The 25942-nt window shown below is 34.1% G+C and overlaps 1 protein-coding gene across 2 annotated transcripts in view; it reads left to right on the top strand.

The window, feature by feature from the left end:
* Positions 1-25942, top strand: part of LOC116337395 — a 119724-nt gene that overhangs the window by 78681 nt on the left and 15101 nt on the right. For both annotated transcript variants that reach the window (XM_031761918.1, XM_031761919.1), the window contains 3 exons: positions 8961-9097; positions 10181-10258; positions 16540-16679. In XM_031761918.1, the coding sequence (XP_031617778.1) occupies positions 8961-9097; positions 10181-10258; positions 16540-16679 (355 nt within the window). The remainder of the gene's footprint in view (positions 1-8960; positions 9098-10180; positions 10259-16539; positions 16680-25942) is intronic.

Genomic DNA, 25942 nt, shown 5'->3' on the forward strand with positions numbered 1-25942 from the left:
TCATCTTACGGATGTAAGACATTTTATTTTTTTTGTATTTCGAATATTAAGCACTTTGAAAATTCACAAAAAATTGTCTTTTGGCGGTTTTTTTGGAGAAAATCGAATGTGACGTTTCCGAAACACTTTTCATACAAATAAATTATTATTAAAAAATAACATTTTAAAAGTTTGAATCAAAATTAAGCACACTTCCAATACAAAATTTTGTATGGAAGGTATCCTTATTTTTCATTGAAATTTCTTCAAACTTTTTAAGATTTTGTATATTGGTAAGAAAATAAGATTTACACGTTTTCACAGTGATTAAGTTACTGTTTTATTTACGATTTTTGCTTTAAAAAAAATCAAAATCGGATCACTCTAATGCATGCTCAAACTTGCAGCCTTTGGTATGGAAAAGTTTGGGGAGGAGGTCTGAAAGGATGGTTACACTGAGCTGCAGCTGAAAACTATTCGATGCGTGTTTAATGGGTTATTGCTCTTGAAAATTTGATAAAACATGCATGCAAAACACTTTGAATACACATATTAGTTCAAGCATTTACTAAATGACGTCACGTTTAATTTGTATTTATCACACATTCATCGAAACAGAACATAAACACCGCAATCCAAGCAGTTTGGCAATGATAACAATAATTGAAGTAAACAGTATGTTAAATGTGTGTGCGTGCGAATTTTCTTCGACTTTTAATTAAAAATGAAATTGCATAAGCGTTTCATAAATGCGATTAGAGGATGTTCAATGTGTTCTCTGCACTCTATGGATTCTATACATTGTATAGATATCATATATACGATGTATTCCATGAGATGCAGCAAATACAATGTTAATGATGGCGAGTGCGCTTTTGAGTTGAATCAAGCAAATTGAATGTGCTGATTGCAAATATGTCTTGCCATATCATAGTAATGATAATGAAAAGTGCAAACAACAAATTTCAAGTGAAAAATGAAAAAGAAACATCAACACAAAATGCATTTGCACATATGCTAGCTACCGATTTTCACGTTCAACCGAAATTCAAGTGAATGTGAATCGTCGTTTAGTCTTTGAATTTGATTTACCGAACGATGGTAAATTGATGGTCGATTCGTTTGTCTGGCAACGCTTTATGCGTGCATTATGGATCCAATGGTTGAAAATGGTTGAAAATGGTTTATAGCGATTTAAATGTTGTTTCAATTCCATTCGTTTTGTTTATGGTTTTGTCGTTTCGATTGTCTGTGCGCGCGTGAATAAGCATGGATGCCGGTTCATCCATCAAGAGCCAAACGTACATCACAACGTTAGCGCGTTCGCTTGCTCTGCCTCAATCGCTAGTTCTTGCATTCGGGACACCCATGAATAGTGACGGTAGCCGATAAATGCCAGCATTTTGCGAAATATTTCGTGTCATTGTCGAAACCGAATATATATGGGAGAATAATGCGTGCTTCAGTGGAACCCCTCCGATGGAGTGAACAAATAACCATGTAGCCCATATTGTTTGTGTATGCTGCTACTACAAAATGGCATTGCAATACAACCATAACATAAATTTTTGCAGCAAAAATTGAATTACACTTTGCGATTGAATGTGAAAACAACAACGAAAACAACAGCGATTACGTGCATTCCGCCTATCCTCATCCCCGATATACCCATCATTTTCTATTATTAATTTGAAATAAATGTTACGACGAGAGCTTTCATGTTCAATATCCCTCAAGTCTTGTTCATGTCGTATTTTGCCGTCAATGGTTTTTGTTCCACTTTCCATCGCTTCAGAGCATGCTATGCTTGATGTTCATGTATTCAGCTATTAAATGAGACACATTAATAGCTAAAAGAAACGCCAAAGTACTTTAAAGCAAAGCTGCTTGCTTCTTTTTACCCCTCTCGTACTCTCCGTTTATTTTCTCGTCGTCTATCTCTTACACCACTCGCCCTATCTCCTTCTCTACTCACTTGCTTTCTCGTTTCTCGGTTTCAATCTGGAGTGCGCTCCCAATGTCTATGTTGTCTTGCTTTTTGTCACTCAAAATTATAATAATGATAGAACCATTGAATCGACTGCAATAACATTCAAGGCAACTAATCTAAAAGCAATAAAGAAAACGAGATGAGAAGCGCGCGTACAAACCCACACCCACACCCACAGCCACATACACACACAAAAAGTATCTCATACATTTTTTGCATCCATTTTCTTCATTTTTGTTGGCTCTATCGCATTTATATTCGTATTTTACATTCCAAATAGTTCACGTCAATAGCATATTAGTTAGTACTTTAACATTATAACTCGTACAATGCGCTCGTCTTAGTAAGATGGCATTACAGTGCGAAAGCTCGTTGAACACAATGAAGCGAAGAGAATCGAGCTAAAATTGAAGAAAACGATTACATCTCAAAATAACGATGATATTGAGAAAAATTGAAAGCATGTATTCAGACATTCTGTCCCTTTCGATTGAGCGCAAAACAAACAAAAAAATTCAATGAGAAAGAAAAGAAGCAAAAATAAAATTCAGCCACCAGGGATGTGAGTGTGACACAAGAAAAGAAAACCAAAAATAGATTGAAGTAAAATACGTAAATAGTAAATTCACTTTTTTCCCATGCTGATAATACTCGTTATTAAAACCAATTCAAATATCAACCACGAGTAATAGGATAGCGGTTCGTGTTAGTACAGGCTTCAGATAACTACGATTACGATAAAAAAAGGAAAAAAAAAAAATGAACGTTGGCATGCGACATATGAACTGAAATTGCTTTACTTTTCAATTAATTGATTTTATTATCCTTTTATAGGTTTTTGTTACAGTCAATCCGGATTTTAACTAGTACATTATATCTACCGATTTTTTTATCCCATTTAATCCTCATGACAATCAATTAAAATTGTTTAAACGACAGTAAAAACACTATTGAATGTATATATTGCTTGTTGATTCATACTTTTTTTTCGACCATTTTAATAAGCTCATAAAATAAATAATAATTACATGGTAAAGTATTCGAGAACTTTGTATCCTTTCATTTTTTCTCTTCATTTGATACACAAAAAAATCAACCGGGAATTTAACCACTCGTTCTTGGGTTTCATGTAATTTTCGGTCTATACATTTATTTATAAAGGGAAGTAATATTAGACACTTGTAGTTAATTTTTTTGTTCTCAACTCCCTTTCGAGAAAGAAATAGAATCTATTCGGCTCTTTTCCACTCACTTGCGCCCATTCACCAGCCATCCACTTTTTTCTCTGATGAGTACGCAAAATTGCGCACACGACTCACATATTTTGCTGTTACGAGAACCGAAATGACCATTTTTAATTTTCGATTCGTTACGTCGTAATGGTACATTCAAAGGCAGCACTTTGATCGTTATGAATCTTAAGATAGAGAGAGAGAGAGAAAGACTTAATGGCTTTTGACTGGACGATATAAGAATGCGAACACAATGGTTTCTCCGGTTCATATCAGGCGTAACCATCAACTTTAGACACAATACTTCAGCGCATAGCGAATATCAAATTTGCAACGAACTATGAAGTATAATATGCCATTTTGATTTATTAACATAATCAAGGTCTTAATAACACCGAATTTTCTCAATTGCGAGGGATACTTTTATGTGTGTGTATTTGAACAGTATGCGAACAATATTTAGTGAGCTGGAGCAAACGTAACGGGCAATATTTATAAAATCCCATCGTCACTCACTTGCTTTTCATTTTGGCACATAAAAATTCAAAAAAATTTACTAAATGGAGAAAAATTACCCGAGCCAAAAATATAAATGGAAAAGAATTGCCTTCCAGATAATTTTCACTAGATTTTTTCGCATCCATAACTCATCGCAGCGTGTATACAAGCGAACAAGTCATATAATAATGTTTGTGTTTGAGAGAGAAGAGTGAGTATGTCAGTTCAGCGTACGAATGAATTTTATGCGTTTCGCCAAAGCAAACATTTTTGTACTCACTTTTTGCCATGCGTTAAGCATTAAGTCATGTACAAGCGTGGTATGGAAACGGTGTATGTCTGTGTGTGCGCGCGCTTTAAAAAAACATAAACCACGTCTATAAACGAACCGTATGCTTTACGTTTTCTATCTTTTTCTGCGATAAGCTCGCTTCTGTGTATATTATATATGAATTTGATTGTAGTGTTCACAAACTGAAATTGTAAATATGATAACTTTACTTGTTTCTCATTTTTATCCATGAAAATGAATGTTTACAATGCAAAGATATAAATTGCAGCGAGATTTTCATTCCAATAGGTGAGTGTGTTTGTAAATGAAAAAAAAAGAAAGAAACCGCGACAACTATAAAAGAAGAAAAGAAGCAGGAAATCCAAGTGAAAAGTGGTAGATTCTGTTTACAATCTTATGTTATTCTTTATTTTTTACCTGTTCAAGCAGTAAAGTTGCTCTCTATGGTGGGAGCGTATCGGTTCATGAGTCAAGAGAGTGTAGCTTGCAGAGAAGAATGAAAGAAATATAGAGCGTGCTTGGTGGCCTAACTATTATGTCTTTAGTGATGACGACAACGGCGACGACGACCACATTGTCACCATTATTCATTGTGCTGTAGTAAGGCTCTATGTCTCGAATGTATTTCATTTGGTTTTTTTTCTTTGGTTAGAAAACGGTATATTTTACGTGTGATGTATACATAGCATACAGCAAACAGTGTAAAATATATTTTCTTGCTTTGTCGCTTAACATGCGTTTTCGCGTTAAATCTACCACCGAAAACACATTCATAACGAAAAATAAATATCTCTTCCACCATTTGTGACATGGAACCGCATGGAACAATTTCGAGAAAAACCGGGATAAATATATTGGTCTAATAAAGCCACGACGACTATTTCGACGACGATGATGATGGGTGCTGCTTTTATATTCACTTTGCTTCGTCATGTCTTCATATAACACAGCCATATTTGTGAGGGATAGTTTTGGTGGTGTGGTCTGTGAACTGGTCTGTGATGTCACATGCCATTAATGTACATGTGTGCTAGAAAAATAGATGAGCAAATGATCTAATATATGTGTTTGGGCATCAAAATTGGGCCGAAATATGAAACGATTATGAAAATACGGTTCAAATCACACCGGCATTGGCTATAAATGATTCTGCAAAACACTTATGCGGAAAATGGCTATTTCAATAGCTTTTTCTGTTCACTTGCCATTCCTATACTCTCAAAATACACTCCGTTCTTTTTTTTATTATCATTCTTCTTGATATCTCGTTTGCTATATACTCTGACTTTGTGACATTCAACGTTTGTGTATACCCAACGGAAAACAGATAGCACAAGCTATAATGTCAACAAAGCGAAAGAAGATGCAGAAGAACGTGGGAGAGAAAAAGTACAAATACTGCAGCAAATGTAAATTCAATAGAAAGCTAAATCCCAGCCAAGGACAAAAGCCGTACGATGTACATTTTCGGTTTGTAGCAAATGCAATAAACTATCAATTTTATATGATTCTTTTTTATGACCACATTGTGCTCGTCTGTGTCGATGTCTGAGATCCATGAGTTTGAACATATTTTCTTCGAAAATATTGAATCCTTTCTTTTTTTTTCAATATACATCAACGCACCCAATGATAACACTTAGGTTGTCTATGGATAAATGTGATCGTAACGGTGACACAGAGAAAGCGAGACAAATCGTTCAAAAAAACCCCACTTAAGCCAAAGTGAACTCACAACAAAAATGTGAACAAGTAAAAATAGTAAACGATACAAATTCCCAGTGCAATTTTCCATGGAAATGCCTTATTAAGCATGTGTATTTATTTTTTCTAGCCCTTTTCAATTTTGTCTTGTGCATTTGGTCAACAGCATTTCATTATGTGTAAAATGTTTGAAATGATAACGAAAAATCGATTTGAACAAATTTTTGGCAAATTCTCAGATTAGCACTTAGTCCATTCAATTTTTCAATGACACCCAAATAAAATATACAACAACACTTAACCATCGTTGAACACCGAACAGTTTTGATTAAAATAAACAAAATTTTACCTTCAACACCAAATATGGCTTAATATAATTCAAATGTCGACGCAACGAATATATTATCAAAATTTTTGAATCATTGATTGCCACCGAGTGCAATCAATTAACCGATGAAATATTACCAGCTATGAATAATAAATCAATTAAGTTGAAATCAATGTGATGGATAAACAATTTTATGCCGATCAAAATTGGGCACAAAATATTTATGATGACACACAAAAAACGAGGTGAACTCTACGTTGTAACCACCATAAATCAACACCGGTCGTTTTGGGTTGCACTAAAATAAACAAAAGAATTAAATCGCGTGTCACCACAATCTGGGGGAATATCGTTTTGAAAATGCGGACGATACAAGAAAGCGGATCTTTTAAACAACGATCTAAATCTCTTTCGGATTTCAGTTTACGGTTTGTAGCGTTAACAAATGGACAAAATGAATTCATATAGTATGTATGAAGCAGCAACAGCTATATGGCAGCAGCAACAAGACAAAAAATCAACTGCAATGTATGCGGCAACAATGTTGAATGCATGCCATAATATCGCGCTATGAATTTCCGTCCATAAGAGAAGCTATGAGTTGGAACTGTGTCAAAAATGAGGTGACGAAGAGAATTTTGAATGATTTTTTGTGTTCAACGATAAAATACAAACATATATCAACTTTATATTATCTGCAATTTCTACTTTTCATTGAAATATAGACACACAAAAAAGTAGATCTTTTTATTTGAGTTGCAAGTTTAAATTTGCATTATGCATTTTTTTGTTGTTGTTGTTGCAATCGCGTCATCGACGACTATCACGCCGTATAATGTAACAGTGCAAGAGAGTACAAATCAAAAATACACGAAATGACGAAGAAAATAGTGGCGAATGAGAATATATAAAAACAGTAACATGAAATGTGAATAACAAAGACGCATTGGAAAACAAAGAGTTTTAAAATGTGGGTAAATTCAAACCAACTCTAACCAACCATGAATTCCACCAATAAGTGTCATATGCAAATCTGTAGCCGAGTATTTGTATAAAACACGAAAATTGGTTGCAAGGTGTGACTATGCGGTATTGTTGGTTGTTGTAGTTGTGTTTTTTTTGGTTGAGTGTGCATTTTTGCTATCGTCCCCTTTTTTGATGCCTTCATGATCAAGTTGTGGTATACATCATGCACGTTCATTCAAAACTTGAAATGCTTGGGAACATCATTGGTGGCCGTAAACGGAGCGCTCGTATGCCATTCATGCAATTCCTCAACTTTTACATTCAAGATTGTTGGGGTAACTTAAAACACTTTCATATGCTAATGAAAAAGTTTGTCTATAATTTAGTTTCTCTGCCTTTTTTCTGCAGTCGACCTTAACTACATTTTTTTTTGTATGTGCAAAATTCACTCACTTTTATCGCTTCCTTTCATTGCACAAAATGTGATGATGTAATATTCTGCACTTTGCCGCAACTACCGTTGAAAAAAAAAAACAAGAACCAAGATCAGATCGAGCCTTTTCGACTTAAGTAACGACGTCATTTTTTTATTACCGTAATAATCAGCTAAGAAAATCCACTAGGCAAACATTGCATTCAACGTACGTGTGGATTATGAAGTATGCACTTTGCACCCATATATTTTGTATGGGAACAAAAAACGTGTATCATTTACACGCATTTAGACAAACATACTGCAATGCAAAATGCAATAAAATGTTCTTTCGTCATCCGAAAAGAAAAGAAATGGAGAAAAGGATAAAAAAAGATGAGTGAAAAGAGATGTGGCGTGAAGCGAGAATGCCGAGTTTCGGTGGCTTTTTTCATCAGTCAATACTCATTTTAAAAGCATCTGCATGAATCATACAATGCATGTTCCAAACGGTGGGGTTGCAAGTCTCTTTTTCCTCGATTTAGCTTCTGCCTCTGTCTTCTTCTCTATATGCGCAATCTTCATTCCCTTAAAATATCTGGAAGAATGTCGAAAAGAAAACTTTCAATGAAAATGGAAATGAGAATCTATTATTTATTTGTGGTTTGATGGTGGTGGTTGGTATATGAACAACGCACAAAACTGTCATTGACATAGTGAGATAATAATTTATGATGAAATTCAGACAACGCAAGCAATCATGAGGTTGAAAAGTTGAAGGAACTGATCGGAAAAATTTCAAGTGCAATTTAATGGTATCGCATTACGAAAAGAGACGAAAGATGTAGGAAATACAATTGAACAAAAAGAAAAAGAATCAGCGTAGACAAATGGCAAATTGACCGACCGAGACCGATCAAAACTTATAAATGGAATGAAATTTATGATTTGTGACGTAAACGAGAGTTCTTTAACATTAATTTCCAATCAAATAAATGATGCGTTTTTATAGGGTTTTTTTGTGCAACATAGGCGACTTCTCTTGAAGCATCAAGTGTTCGGCGAACATTTTGCCGAGTTGCAAATTTAAAAAAGAAAATTTGGAAACTGATTTCATTTTATGCGATGTATTCGTTGCATTCGAATGATGAAAAACCCGTGTGTAAAAATGTTGCTTATTTGGGACGTTTTGACTGTCTATATATGTGAGTGTTTCAAACAAAATAAGGCAAATAGAGTCAAGTTTATAGTTCAAGTCACCGACTGTGATGAGTTGAAAATTTTTATGGAAATCAATTTGTATCGTATCAGTTGTAGTCGAATTAATTTATTTATACTTGACTGACTGTGAGTCACTTTTTTGCATATGGGAATCAAAATTCCCTTGCTTTTTTTATTTAAAAAAAAAATCCATCTCTAAGAGAAGAAAAAAGAACAGAATGAAATCGCACAAACGCCAGAATCAAATAATAAAAGTTTGAAAGATTATGCTTATTTGCATTTGAATTGAATTAAATGTGTAAAATGTTTATTTTTCGTCTCTTTTTTTATCATTGCAGAGGAATGTGTGATTGATCGATGCGGCCGATTTCCGTGCAGACATGGTGGCAAATGTTTGCCATCTGACCAAGGGGCAATTTGTTTATGTCCGCTTGGATTCGGAGGCGATCTCTGTGAAATGAGACTCGACTTACAGGTAATTTTCTATTTAAATTAAACTCAACCCCAACAAAATGTTTAAGTGCTTATACATTCAATTATTCATGACATTCGTACCCAACAATCTGTAGCCGTATGGATGTGGTGCCAATAATCGTATTGGTGACATTTAAACACAACAACATGAAATTCAATTTTCGGCAAAATTTTGTCGCATAAACGATTCACGGAAGTCCTATTAATTTTCAACTAAATAAAACTATTAAAGTGTCTCGTTCATAATTTCGGAATCTTTGGCGCAAAAATTTTGTCATCACTTCAACGATTAGAAACAATTTACATTTTATTATTACATCCGAAGTTTAAATGAGAGTCGCACTGAGAGTAGAAAAACGAGTCAGAGCATGGAAAAAGCGGTTTAGCGGTATATCTCGTTTAATATTGAAAGGAGATGGTTTTATGAAAGCGTTAAATATAACATGTATCCCATACACATGATAATTGGCCCAGGTGACTTTGCATTTGCGTCGTCGTTCGCTCACATTCTTGTTTGCCTCCACAAGACGCCCTCTCTCTCACACACACACACACCCCTACATATTTCTATCACTTTGGTTATTCATACAAAATTCATTATATGGCTTCAGTGGTATTTGGAGCATCCATCGTCAATAAACGGCACAGGCTCGTGAGAGAATGTACATATTTACATCAATTTACTGCTACCCGTCCAATATCCGCTCAAAACTTACATCCATTGCCTCGCACTCTATGTCCAACCGAATTGTGCAGTCGTTCTCGTCGTCGAGTACGGTGCAATCTTTCTCATGCTCCAGCTATTATTTTATGTGTACTATCGAGACTACGATTAGTGATAGTAAACATGTATCTCGTTGTATGTTCGTACTCTACTCTCAGTTCGTTCGAATTGTGTGCTTGTCGGCCTATGTAATAAAAATCGTCAGGCAGTCAACGATGGATTTCACTGTATCGTAGTATACTATTCACTACACAACACCATTTGAATGAAAATGTCATCAGTCATCATCTTCACATACATAAAATATTATCAAATATCAAATTTCGTATTCTAACCATTTGTTCGTTCGTTCGTTTACAGGTACCGTTATTCAATGGTTCATCATATTTGCGATTCGCCCCATTGGGAGACAGTGCATTAATCTGGCTTGAGTTAAAGGTAATTTTTGTCAATTTTGTTGCCATACAATTACTCGATGCCTCTGCAGTGTTTTGGTGGCGCACAAATGAACCGGATTTTGTTCTCCGTTCAGTAGACTTATTGTATCAACGTATGAGTATCATCTCGTGCTGTCACGCTGTTTTATCTGTTACTGAATGAAGTAATTTTTTTTGGAATTTTGTTCGTTTCACTTTTTGTTCCGTCAAATGTGTTGCCTGTGTTGATGGTCGTAATGCTGTTGACAGATTACTTTTCTTCTCTTGAGTCTGTGTGATAATTAAAATAAATACATGCACTGGGATATTTGAAAAATGGTGCAAATTGAATTTTCGGTAATCCATTTGAAGAGTTGGTTTCATAAAATATACTTAATGCACGCTTCACGACTCCTCTGCGGTATAATAGAAAATACACGGGCAAATATATATGAGTAGCATATTTGCATATGTAAAAAAAAATATTAACAAAAAAAAAAAAAAAATCGAGGAACACTGGCTTTGACATGGCTGTCGCATATGTAAATTATGATTCTCGAATGCGACTACATGCAGTTCAACTAAATTAAAGTCATTTCAATTCACCTCACGGTACAAGTGCAATTGCCGTTGATTTTAGCGCCAAAACGACTGACAACAGAAGCAACGATGAAATCAAATCAATGACGAACGACGTACAAAACAACAACAAATATTCCGAATGAAGCACATTATAAAATGATGGCATTTTTCCGAAGGTTTTTCGTATTTAGAAAAATTGATGTGATTATGATGTCATCTAGAATAATTTTAATAGCTGTTTTAACATAGGTTCGTCTATCTGTCATTTCCTGTTTTGATAACGTCATTTTCTTTTCATTCAATGGTATCCGTTGTGTGTACTTTGTCCATAAATTTGTGTTTTTTATGCATGCCATTTTTTGAAATGGATTTTTTCCCCTTTGGTTTCTTGTTAAACGTAAATTGATAGTGTTAGAGCTTTATCGTCATGCTTTACTTGTTTGGTAGATTGATTGTGAAAATGAACCAACTTTTTCTCAGTCGATTTTAGTTAGATATCAATGCAAGGAAAATTCAACCAACATAGAGATAGAGATAGAGAGAAAACGAACCAGAATAATAGCATGAAAGGGAAAGAAAACCGTTTGAAAACAAAATATTGAATGCAAAGAATACCAACAAAAAAGGAAGCTGAACTAACTAAATAAATGTGTCGTGAAATTCCTATAAAAACATGACCTTTTTCCAATTCCAGCTCGTGAAAAAAAGCGCTTCAAAACCAAAGTTAAAAGAGCAGCACTGTTAAAATAGAATCATTATATTCTATTCGAATCATTTCATTTTTACACTCAGTTTAAGATAAAGACAGATTTACACTGCCACACATAGTCACAGGACGTAACGCCGGAATATTTGCGACACTAACGTTACCTCTCTGAACAAAAATTTACATCGTTAACACTATTGCTGAAACACCAATATGACATCGTAATTTACACAATGCGACACGCATACACACCAACGCTCGTTCGTCTCGCACGTATTGTTTGTACAATCGAAAGCGGCGAGAAAAGAGTCATTGGCAATTGTACTTTGTGTGTGTGTGTGTGTTTGTGTGCGTTTGTGTATGTGATAAAATAAAAGATGAGCAAAAAAGTGCCGAGTTGAAGAAAGCAAACGCGAATAAGACGTGCAAACAATTGCCCTTTGTGAGCGCGTGATATGTGAAAGAAGAATGTGTACAAAAGAAATGAAACACACATATCGTATACATACAAAAGAAGTGCAAAAACGAAATGGAGGAAATCATGTAGATTTCATTTTCTCATTTCGTATCAAAATTAAGTGCATGAAGTGGCAACGTTACAAAACTTCTATTCAGAGAATTCGTTTGAAAAAGAACATTGGTTCAAAGTTAAAAAAAAGTGCCAGTGTTCGCAAAATAAACGAGAGAAGAGGAAAAAGCGCACACACCAAAAAAGAATAAGAATACAACGTCGACGAAAATGCCGGACCAACGAAATCGAACCAATGGGAAAAATATTGAATAACTTGGCACGCGATACGTATTTTATTTTGGAAATTATACTCGCACGAATTGCTTTGATCTAATGGTTGCCTTTGTGTCACATATATGAGACGATTCGTTATTCAAATTGGCGATTAGGCGCTCTCACATCGCAAATATTATCCAAAATTATTTTCTTATTTCTTACTTCAGTTGGAAGTCGTCAGCAATCGATTGAGCGTGCAAGTGAAAAATGAGCTCAGCGAAACGAAAGGATAGAAAGGAAAACGTGAGTGAATTCATTCAAAAACGATATAGATAGAAAAAAGACGACAGCAAAGTATTATGCTTTGCAGAGCTTTAGTTTGTTTTGCCTATTTGCGTGCGGTGCAATGCATTTTCAAAGGAAAACCCATACACTTTTATATGGATAAAATCTGATAACAACGGATAATGATAATCATTGATCTCAGACTTTGTACTTTAACTTCAAAACGAAACTGTGTGCATTCAATGTTTTCTTCTATTTAAAAAACCCAAAAAATCTTCTTCGCTCTTTTGATTTGCCACTTGTGTGTACTTTTCTCCGTTCTTTTTCTCACTATTGGAGCGTACGGATGCGCTCGTATCAAAAGAGCAATTTTTACAATTTTGCCACTAGAATCAATTTATTTCTCTGTTCGGCTCCCTTTTTTTTCATTTTTTACTTTGTTCGCCTATATGTTTTTGTTGTGTCTCTATTCCATTTTTCTTTCTCACTGAAACATATATAATATACATCGCTACATAGCTTCGTAGCTATTTTACTGGTATGTTATGAATGTGCGCATTCAGTCGTAATTTCACAAGTAAACAAAGCAAAAGACCAAAAGAACAAAAAAGTTTTCATATAAAACACTGAGTTGCCAATAATATGTGCTATGTATTTTTATCATCACAATCGAACAACATATCTAACACACATCGCCTTCAACTCTCACACATCATGGTGTGGCTATTCTCTGTTTCTTACACTGCTGGCGTTTGTATCGCTATAATTGTATCTCCGGAATTCATGCGAGAGAATGAGATACACAGCAGTGGCAGCAGCAAAAAAAAAACAACGAACGAGGAAAGGGCGACAATGAGAAACCCTTAGTCAATGCATTGTATGCAGCAATATTTGCCAGCCAACCGACCAACCGACCAACCGATGGAATTTTACGAAAGAGATATATGGCCCTTACAATCTCATATTAATGAAAAATAAAAAAAAGAGATAGTGAGAGTGTGTGTGTGTGTGTGTGTTTATGTGAAAAAGTCGTATTCTTTATGATACAGTCACATTGAGCAGTACACTTGTTCACATGCTTACAACACACACAGGCGCTATTCTTTTCGCATTTGCCGTACTAATAGAATTTTGGTGTGACTTCCGCCTTTATTCTATTAAAAGTTTCGATTTAAAAACACACAAAACAACAAGTGACGGAATGACATGTAAATGGTTTTTCTTTACGAATTTGTAGTCAACGATCGTTGTCTAAAACAATGCGCGTACCATATAAAGTAACACCCGTACATAACACATCTTTTCAATAGCATTGTTACGAACTGCGTTCGGAAAATGTGAAGAAAACAACAAAAGTGCCAATATTGTATAACACCCTTCGGTTACGACACTTCACAACTATAGCGCAGCATTATCAACAACAAAAATAACGAAAAAAGAGACCGATCAGACGGAGACAACTTGAAATTCATGTGATGTAAACAACAAAGCATCCGAAACAGAACGTAACATAAAATGCACTCTATCTAACTACGGCGAAATCGAACAGGAAGTAAATATTATTTGAAGAGAGAGATAGTGAGAGAGAGAGAGAGTACACAACACCCTGTGCACATTCGATTCTTATTTCACTTACACTCTCTACTTTCAACGTTTTTGCCAGCAGATTTACTTTACCCTTTAAATGCGATTTGTTTCCATTAAGCTTTTGCTCGGGCACATTGCAAACGAATTGCAATAAATCAATTAGAGCTTTTCGTCGCAGTCAATTGAGATACGCACATATTGACGGAGAGATAGAGAAAGAAAAACAGACTACAACTTGCAATTGACAATGGCTTCATTCCGATACTTTTGCTTCGATGGTTCATTCGGGTCGGTTGTCGAATTCAATATGTTTTTTCATCGTCATGTTAGAATTCAAGTTAAGCTTGGCTTGTACATGCTAAACGGTAACGAAATGTTAAATTCCCACGACGACAACGCTCAAAAATGGATGAACAGAATTTTGATTCGAGTGATGGAGGGATGGAGAAAAGAAGGACGAGCAAAAACGAAAAAAAAAAAAAATGGTAAAGAAACGAACAAGAAATCACATTAAAAGCGAATTGTCAAAAAATGACGAAGTTAAAGTGGATAACAACACATCGAACGACCGTGGTACATCAAATTATACGCCACACACGAACATCACTAACGAGAGATTGGATCCGTTGTCAGTACGGTGTAGAAGTAAAATTGGAAAAATTCTCTCGTAGAAAAAAAAATGATGTTGGAGGCACCGTATGAAAGACCCCGAAAAAATTGTATATGAAAACAAAAAATTAAATAAAATTGACTCAAATCGCACATTCAGGTAAAATGATTGCATGGCAATTGCAAAAACCATATGTAGTGAGAGGTGGTATGTGGTGTGACATTCACATGCGACCAAAACTGTAATACATGCCGAAATCATGCAATATCGTATTCAATGAAAATTTATGGCCGGAACCAAAATTAATTTTTATAAACGTGAAACGTTATTTTATTCGATTTTATTTATGCATTTTCCAATTTATACAAATCTATAGCATATATGTATCGACATTTTATAAATTATCTCTCAAGCATTATATGCCGTTTTGTTTAAGCTGCATTTTTTTTGTTCACTGTTGCGTCCATGTGTGAGTGTATTTCTCATACATATACATTTATCCAAAAAGAGAGTCCATGTGGATGGGATTTCATTCTACAGCGGCTAATGGTTCTTCGTCTCATCTCTCTCGCATTGAAATTCAACGCTGTTGCACGTTTATTTGAACTGTATTTGGTGTTGTGGTGATTTATGCGATGACGTCAATATTCATTGGACGAAATACATCAGGTGGAAAATCGCATTGTTGGTTGTAATAAAATTTTAATTTTATTTGTATTATAGCCATATAAATTATATGAATGAAATTGTTTTTTTTTCTCTCTTTTTTGGTTTTCATCTATCATTTTCTCCTATAATATTGCGAGCGCAAGAGCTTAAATATTGAAAATAATCTGAATTTAAGCCAAATTTCACATAATTTCGTTAAAATATGTTGTACGGTTTGTTTCAATTCGATGTCATATTCATTCACAAATTCATAATTGATCTCATTCGTTTTCCGCCGCAACCATGTACGATAAAATTTATGAAATTTAGTAGACACTGGACGTGTGGTTTAATTAAATCACTTTTCGATTGAAGCACATATACCGACATATACCGAACGTATGTACATAAACGTTGAGCGATATCGTTGAAAGCATAATTTTATGTGTGAAAGAGGGAGACCATATACTCATTTTATATGCAAATTAAATTGCATGTAAAACAAGCAAAATTCACTCTGCTCAAACGAGAAACGTTGTTTGCCAAAGAAAACAGCTCAATTATTTCATCTATTAGGGAAATTATATTTTGTAAACGTTTCGATCGAAGTAATCGGATGACTTTTCAATCGCTTTTCTGATGCGACATCTCTTTAAATATTTAAAGTTGCGACGGTAATTTTGTTTTATGCTATTTTTTCGTTTTTTTTTTGCCCTTCGAACCATTTTGAATGAGACATAATGATTCAATGAAAAAAAAATTAAACACTCAATTAATTTTATAAGTCCTCAAATGGAATGAAAGCAATTTATTTAATACTTACTTCTTCATCATAATAAGTGTCAACAATTTATTTTAATATTTTCAAAATGACTGTTGTTCTTCTCTCATTTTCATCACTGTTTTGCTCGCTCACATATAAATATCAAGTCAACAATTTGAAACTTATTGCGAAAATTATTAAATAAATCTTTGAATAAATGATTAACGCGTGATTGAAAGAAGTGCAGCGCTTCGGTTATCCTCGGCTATTATAAAGTTGTGCATAGTAAATGTCGCTCAAATACGTCGGACGGAGGCAACCGAGTAATACATATACATTTTAAGCCTATTAAATAAATAACACTTTTGAATTTACCATGTTGTTTTTCATTTTAGATAATTGTTAAGCCACAATCCGAAAATGGGCTCATTCTATACAGTGGTCATCATGAGTATGGGGATTACATATCGCTGAGCTTGAATAATGGATTCGTCGAATTTGCATTCGAGTTGGGAAGCGGACCAGCTGTTGTCAGGTAAATACTTGCATACATTTTTATAACACGCAAAAACAACAACAACAACATCAAAATAACGTTCGCATCATAGGTGATGACGAGGGTTCCTAGGGGTCGGATGACCCCCTCAAAATATTTTTAGGAACCCTCAACAATTTTGGAAATGAGGACCTTTTTTTTGCCGAGAAATTCTTTCGATTTGCTAGGGATTTTCACCTAAAAAGTGACTTCCAAAAAAAAAAAACGATTTTTGTGTCATTTTTTGATTTGCAAGGCAATTTGAAGTAGGAAAATTCTTTTGTTTTGCTAGGGATTTTCGCCAAAAAAGTGAAGAGCAAAAAAAACGATTTTATCGTCATTTCGTACAAATTGTTGACATCGTCAGGGACCCTCATGGATCTTTCCAGCAACCCCTACAGAATTTTGCCATCACCCCCCCTAAAAAATTTTACGTCATCATCTATGGTTCGCATGCTATTAAAATATTTCATGGCATCTATTTTTTTGTCATCGTTTCATGATTGCTTTTTCTCTTTTTCGCTTCACATTTCTGCCACAGAAATGAAAAACAACATTTATGGCACATGTTTATTTGGCGGGGAAAAAAAGAAAAGTGTGCAATTTTTTCTCATCACTTTCTCTCTTGCACATTTAAAAATATTGATGAATCAAAAAACTTTAGTGGAATTCGAGTAAAATACAATTGAAATTAAAAAAAAGAGTTGAACAACACTGGTGTTATATGTGTGTTGTATGAGTTGTAATGTTTAAATTCATATCTCAAATTTGTGTGCAATTAAGCATTCACTGTGAATACCACATTGCACAACTTTCAATTAACCCAGAGATAAAAATGCAACAATTACAGTGGCTAAAAGTAAAAAATATTTGTATTTATTTATTTGCTCGTCGTGATTATATAATTTTAATCCAATTTTGCAACACCTCTTAATTTATCCACCGCCGAATAAGTTAAAAATTAGTTAATTAGTAATTAATAACACTTTATAACAATTTGTGCATTTAACGAGATAGACAGACACATTAAAACAAGGACATATTATAATTTGTGTATTCATTTTAAAATGGGTGAAAATGTTTGCTTTTTCAAATAATATCTTTTATTTAATGAGCCAGCGCTACAATCATCACATGAATGATAAAGCGATAGATAGACGAAAATATATTCGTACGTAAAAAAAATATTTTAATTTAATCGGTCTATGAAAATATAAGCGACTTTATTTACCGCATCATTTTCATAAAATTGTCTGTGATTGCATTGTCACATGTGTTGCTCTTGTGATGTCCAAAGAAAGGCACATGGAATTTCGAGATTAAATATATTTTCAGAATTGAAATAACCAATTTTGTGTGCAAATCACGTTCAAGTCAAGATGGTTTTAGATTTGAGTCGAAGCGTAGGTATTAGATTTGTTTCAATCAGTCATTTGTTTCTGAATATAAGCTCCCTGAACTGATTCAGCTGGCTGAAAATATCTCAATATAATGTCTAGTTTCAATGGTTTGACTCAGATGCCTTAGATGTGTGTCTCTTTGAAAACAAATTTAAAAAATTGGCTGATTTAACACGAAGCGGTTGTTTTCGTTCAAAATCTGTATGTATCGTGTGGTAGAACCGCCGCTTTAATCTTGCCAAATTATAATTCAACGTGACATCCAAAATCTCATTATGCTTGCGAGTTCTCATTAAATTCAAATTCCATTATTCAAAAAGGAAAGCACTCCTCACGCATAGATACACGCATACTTTTATATCGAAAATAATTAAAAGACACAATATGTAAGCATCAAAAGCGTATAAATAAGACGATACAAGAGAATTTTTTTTTATAAAGACTGTCATTCCGAAATGTCAGATTCAATGTTTTTCTCATTTTTGAATACATCAACGTGTGCTTTTAATCTATAGAAATGGTGTTTTTCCAATGGAACAGCGTGATAACAGATTTTAATTTTTGAAATCGTTTTGATACGGTAAATTAGTGTAATGAGCGTAGTGAGAAAAACAAGGAAGAAAGAGCCGGTCGTATTTATTTGTCAGTGCATGTGCGTGAGTAAGAGATTCTCAAACGATATGCCATTCGTTCATGCAACAGCGAGCAATGAACAATAATAATATTGTTCCGTCATATGGTTTTCAAATGAAATGCTTACATCTAAATATGAAAGAATTCTAAGAAAATACATCGCCCAGGGTTGTTTTCAAAAGGTGAGCTTGAGAAATGTGCATAAAAACTAAAATAAATGCCACACAGAAAAAAAAAATAAAGCGTCAATTTTTTCACTTTTCCGTTTCTTTCTGTTGATGCCATTTACTCAGATGAACCAAACATATTGAAAAGTAAAACAAGTCAAACGAAAGCGCTAGAAAGATGATGACAAATTCTCTGTAAAATAAGACAGAGAAAAGAAAAATGATACGAATGGATAAAGCACTGAAGAGAAAATTCATAAATGAAAAGCCAATGAATAGTAGCATCATTCTGTATTGCGAGAAGTTAAAAGGTGAACGTAAAAAAAGAGCCCGGATAAAACTCTAAATAAAATTAAAATTTCCTTCTAGGGGCTGAACAAGACCTAGACCATTTTGATAATGAATAATATGTGCAGCGTAACAAATTGATATGCTCGTAACACTAAATGATGAGCAACGCAATTTAAACATTTAATGAAACTTTTTAAAAACACTTTTATAATTCACATTTTTTACGTGTACATTGTTCACTTCTGACACTGAGGCACAAACAAATATTCAAATTTCCAGTCTATTTCTCTCTTTCTCTCTCTCTCTCTCACACACAGCATTGCTTGTGTGCGGATGTACATGTTTCCCCTTCTTCAGTGTGTATAGTAGATTCGTTTGTCGTTGGTGCTCTTTTGTTTATGGCATGTGTTTGCGTTTGATGTTTTTCCATTTCGTTTTAAAATACGGAAAATGACAAATGTGAACCAGCAAAAAGGCGGTTTTATTTTAATTGTAAGTCAAAAGAAAAGTGGACAGCTTTTGTGCGCCCTTTTAGTTCATCAATATAATGGAGTGAATAACAAAATCAACACTTTGTCGTTTGAAATCCCATTTGCTTTAATGTCTTGTATGTGCATCGTGTGCCTGGATGTGTGTATCGGCGTCGGTGTCAGTGTCAGTGTATATGTGTGTGTTTGTGCACAGTTTGTGCTTCAGTGCAATTGGTATTCAGGTTTAATTCACTTTTGCACGATGCCATGCACACGCACATCCAAATGAGAACGACGAGTGTGAATGATGGTGGAGGATCAAGTGACAACAAATTGAAAGTGAAAAATGCGCTCACCTAAATGTCGAGCATTTTATTTTTCAGCTCAATCGCAATCTCAAAAATGTCCTCATAAGAAAATCACAGCCAAATTCTTTCATTGAATTACCTGTGTGTGGATGAAACAGTAGATAATGTGAAAAAAAAGAAAAGCTTTTTGGATACCGAAAATGGTTAATCAGCAAATTGAGAATACCAAATAGTTATTCTACACGGTATTCAATTCTCACATTTAATGAATCGATGTAATTATATGCTATAAGTAATCAGTTGACACGTTTGTATCATATCTTTTTCTAAGCTCATTTTCTTTTTATCCTCAAAATGTCACCCAATCGCCAAAATTAGTAAATATTCACTCCATGTACTTTATTACACGCAAACACATAAACAAGGAAAGATTTCGGCTTACCAAGGGGAGGAAAATTTTCTATCGTCAAAAAGATTTCCACAATTTTTAAAGGTGTAATTTCAAATCCGATCTCCAGCGTAGGATAATCTGATCCTCGGACACCAGGTCAAAAGCCATGACGGCTGTTGCCAAGATGTAAAAGGAATTCTGGCTTTGTCTGCGGAAACCGGGCATGGATAATGACATGGACTCACACGTATGCAGTCGTACAATCGTATAGTCGTATATACTTCCGTACCGTCCCTCTTGAATGTCACACAGCAACTAAAAAATTGTACTGTGTTGTTGTTGCTTTATGTATAAAATCATTGACATTCAAGACCGGTGTATGAAAGCGGTGAAATTACAGTTAAACCCTCTCTGACGATACAATCATGAATTTTGTAAAAAAAAATTCTTTCGATTTGCTAGGGATATTTTGACCTAGTTGAAGATTTTTGTACTTCAGTTTTTCTCCATTTGCAAGAGTTTTTGCGAAAAAAGTGAACCTTTTTTGCTTGTCCAATTTCCCAAAGATGAAGTTTACATTAGATAGGACTTTTTCTTTTCCACTTCACTTATTTCCATCTCCCTAAAATCTTCAACTTCAGAAACTATCAGTCCAAACTGTATTCAATATCCAGCCCATGAAAGTTAATCACAAACCAGTCACAAAATATCATTTGATCCGTATACCTGTTTTTCAACATTTTCATCACATATAAATGCACTTGACGCAGTAATGCTTTCGATAAACGCTATTTATGTGTATTTATTTTGGGTTGGCTAGCCATTGCTCTAGCCAATACTCATATATGCATACAACTAAAATGTACAAATATTTGACATTCACCAATTGGATAATTGATATTGTTCGTGAACAAAACCAATCAAAAATAATTGCTAGCTATAAACTTTGAGCGACTTTGAGTATGTTGTCACATTATATATACATACGTTCACTTGTCAACGCAAAAAAAAATCCAATTATTATCATAAAATGTGGCTATTTGCATGTTAGCATATTTCCACATATGAACAAACTGCCATTGTTCAATGAACAGATTAACATTTTTAGCATGTTTCCATGAATGGACGGAATTTGTTTGAATATTTTTTTCATGCATCGTTTATATACGATTGATGTTCATAAAAACCGTCTTTTTTCATATTGTGTGAGATAAAAATGTGTACCATCAAATTCCGCTATTGTTTCTTGGTGCTTCTCAATGTTTTTCACATTCTTTATTCCATTCGTTTCATGTAATCGTAAATGCGTAAGCTGCTCCCAAATTATGTAATGATATAAATGAAGAGAAAGAGAACGAAATCCTCTCAAAATTACAAATTTTATAGCCTGTGGAAAGGGACCATGCGGTGTGAAGAAAAAACATCGAATCTCGCTTCCTCTCAAGAGTAAAAATCAACAATAATAAAGTACATTGTGAAATATATTGTGAATTTCGTTCTCAAAGTGAGATTTTAAATCAAAATCACAAATCAAATTAATTGATTTGAAGTGTCAAATGTTTCAAATCAAATGATTTGAACATTTTAAAGTTAGAAAATTCAAATCAAAATTATTTTATTAAAAATATTCAAATTTTTTATTTAAATCTTTTCAAATCAAATGTAATTTTCTTGTTGATTTTATATTGATTTCAAATTTGGGATGTATATTCGAATGTCCGCACATGTGAAAGTCGAAACTGGGGACTAGGTTTAAATAATTGTACCAGATGAATGTACTTAATTGTACCGTAATTTATTTTTAACCCTCCTAGGTATAGAGTGAAAAAAAAACTTGAACGGATAGAGTCGGTCCATTGGACCGCCCATACAAAATGTATGAAAAGTCTATGAAATGAACAAAATTATATTTCTTTTTTTGTTGAAATTTTCATTATAATTTTTTTTAAATGGGAAAAAAAGTTGAAAATAAATAATTTATGACAAAATTAATTGGAATCTGATGATGTAGTTCATACGGACGCTTTTTGGTGCAGTTCGTACACATCGCAATTTTTTCGGAATGTTCACCACAAACATTTTTCATACATTTGCTGCACTGTGTTCGCGTCTGTCTATTGATTTTAGTGGGACATAAATGACATACACTTTTTTTATCTTGTTTGGTTTGCTTTGTTGAAGTTGACGGTGCTGTTGAACTGTGCTGAGTACAGCTCGATGCGCTTAATTAAATCCATAAGTAGATCTGCGTGCTATTTGATCATACACCAATGCTTCTGATAATTCGATCAAAAATTTCTTGCGTTGAAATGAATATCGATCTCGTGTAATTCCATGTTTTGCATTATAAACAATGAACGCAGCGAGTCCACAATGTGGAGTCCATATACATTGATCAAGTTCATGAAGAAAGGCCAACGATTTCTGCCTCGTTGACATGAATAGCTATGACACAGTTTATCTGAATGATCAACGCCACCTTTTGTGCTGTTATAAAATGTATTGATTTCATCTTCAGAACCCACACTTTTGATCGACAGCGAACGAATCATGTTTGTGTTTCTTAGCTTATATACACATATACACAAATTCTTTCTTTTTTATTCTTTGCTACATTGCTGAATCTACTCTATATGCACCGTTTTATAACGCAAAATTCAGAATGTGCACTGTTGACAGTTATGAATTGTTTTATTTTTTACTGTTTATATGAGGTTTTCATGCATTTTGTATGGGCGGTCCAATGGACCGCCACTATACGTTCTAAGTGAGATTTGGTTTTATCAAATGTCCACAACATATACAATTATTTTATGATAGAAACAGTATGCACATGAATTATAATCTTCTGTACGAATAATCTGCCCGAGAAATTTTGAATTTTTTTAATTTACTTCGATTTTTATTCAATTTTTTCAAAAATTTCGGTCCAATGGACCGCCTCTATACCTAGGAGGGTTAATTGTACCTTACTCGTTTGGCTAATATTTGAGGTTCAAATTTCGGGGCACTTCAATTTGCCGGTCAACTAGCCAAAATAAAACTCAAAGATATTTTTTAAATTTTTATGGCTGATAATAATTGTACCTAAAATGTACCTTCAAAATAACATCATCATAAAGTCATTACTTCGATGGTGTTCTTCTGCAGAGCATGTCCTTCAAAATTCACGGGGGATTTCCCGAAAAAATGGCAAAAATGAAAAACAAGGATATTTTTTAAAATTTTATTGCTGTTTTATTTTGGCTAGTTGACCGGCAAATTGAAGTGCCCCGAAATTTGAACCTCAAATATTAGCCAAACGAGCAAGGTACAATTAAAAATGAATTGCGGTACAATTAAGTACATTTTTGGTACAATTATTTAAACCTAGTCCCCAGTTTCGACTTTCACATGTGCGGACATTCGAATATACATCCCAAATTTGAGAACCCATCATTATGATTCATTGAAAGAAATACTCATTAACCGCCATTAGTTATTTAGTCAAAAAGCTCACTAACATCCATTTTTATGAGGTTTTTGTTATTTTTTGGATCTATTTTCTTGTCAAACCATTATTACAACGTTTTCTCTCTTTTTTTGAATGTCATCATTATCATACTAGTTTGAATGGACGCAAAGTATTGTATTTCCATTAAAAAGTCAAGAAATATGGCTTGATCCAGGAAATGTTGGACATGTAGAAAACATTACCGCTACAGTGCCAATTTGGATTGTATGACCTAGAGTCTACAATCTATCTGTGTTAAATTAGCAGTAGCGTAGTCTATTCTCTGGAATGTTTTATCTTTTTTTGAATGTTGAATGTTGATGCCTTTTTATCGGTCAATTTGCCATTTCGTATATGAAATATTCCAAAGTATTCGCATGCCGATAATTACATTCTTGTGTGAATCAGAAATTCAAAATAAATTAAAATATATTGTCATTGAATTAGGACGGGTAACCGACTATGAATACCATCAAATAGCATGCAAAGCAAAGCATTCGATATGTGTGCACGCATTTCAAACATCAAAGAGTCACGCAGTTATGAGTGATAAAAAAAACTGCATTATGAACCATGAACTCACAATATACCACTTATTTGTAGTGTTTTGTCATTAGCAAAGGCGACCCTCTTAACTTTAGTACACTTAAATACAAAAAAACGACTGTCGCTTTGTCATTGCTTAAGTTTTTCGCTTTCAACATTCAATGCAATATCTTTGTTGTTGTGTTTCATTTCTTTGCACCTAGCTTTGCACACTTTCGCATTCTGTGTATTGCCAATTATTCTGTTGCTCACGTATGTGGTCGTGGGTGAGTTCTGTTTGCATAGCTTCGTGTACGATGTCACTCATTTGATGCAATAAAAAAGCTTCGTTGTTACATTAAAGGTGATTTTAGTACTTGTTACCGTAACTTGCAATGTACCAATAGAAAAAATTCTGCGTAATAAAATGGCATTTTTCTTCAAAAAAAAAAATAATGATAAAAAAGTACTATAAGTATGTATATAAACTGAATAAATAAAAAAAGGATTAGGAAAATCCATCGCGAAATCTAGTGAGATGATATGCGCATTCATTGTTACTGCACTGTCTGTCATCGTATCACTTGGCTCATATTTTGTGCCAACTAAGAAATAGAAGATTGAACACTGAACAGGAAAACTCACTTTTCACTTTTCTCACGATCATATTTTTCCATTTCATATTCGGTCTTGCTTTTCTAGTTTGCATTTTTTTACCGTCTCACAGCCTCAATCCTTCTCGACTTTTTATTTCCAGTCATTTTTTTTTCGTTGTCGTCATCAGTTTTTTTTTTTCTGTATTCAGCTCCCTTCAACTGAGTGCCACACCGGAAAAACTTTCACAAAACGCACATACGTACGCAAAGGGTGTAATATAGTTAATTGGATTTGTAAAGATGTGAATATGAAACAATGTGTAACCAGTGATGATTTTCTTTAGATGGGGTACCTTTTGTTAAAAAAAATACCGAGCAATACGCTTGTCTTTCTTTAATGAACACGGAACAGCGAGTAAAAAAAGTAAAAAAGTTAGATAAATGAAACGAACGAAATGACTACCTCGAATAAAATGTTATGAAAGTTTAAGTAGAGCAAAAGTAGCAACAATAACTGGAACTGTAGATAGAGCACACCATTGTACCATATCACAATGTCATATATCCTCATTTTTCAAACCGAAAAGGAGCATATTACATTTACTCGAAAAATTCCGTGCTGTGTGAATATATGTGTTATTTTATTTCATTCAGTTTACACTCACCATTTTCACTCTGTTTACTTATTTCTCTATTTTCTCTATTGAGTTCGACCAAGCACGTTGGCTGCAGTTACTGTTGTCGCCGTCCTATTCCACATTTTATAATACGTATAAGCACTTTTAATAAAAGACTACGCTGGAATGACATAGCTACACATGCACCCCAGTCGTACATCGAATTCGTTGAAAATAGTGAACGCAGTTTTCAGCGTTATTTCCTCGTGGTCCTCATTTTTCTCGTAGCAACGTACACTAGGGGAAATTTACTATTCACAAATGCATCGTTTGCCCTCATAATATTCACGTACTTTCTTTTGAAAATAATTC

Source organism: Contarinia nasturtii, unplaced genomic scaffold (genome assembly GCF_009176525.2).
Source record: "Contarinia nasturtii isolate CC-2019 unplaced genomic scaffold, AAFC_CNas_1.1 Cnas_scaffold_285, whole genome shotgun sequence".
Classification (NCBI taxonomy): Eukaryota; Metazoa; Arthropoda; class Insecta; order Diptera; family Cecidomyiidae; genus Contarinia; species Contarinia nasturtii.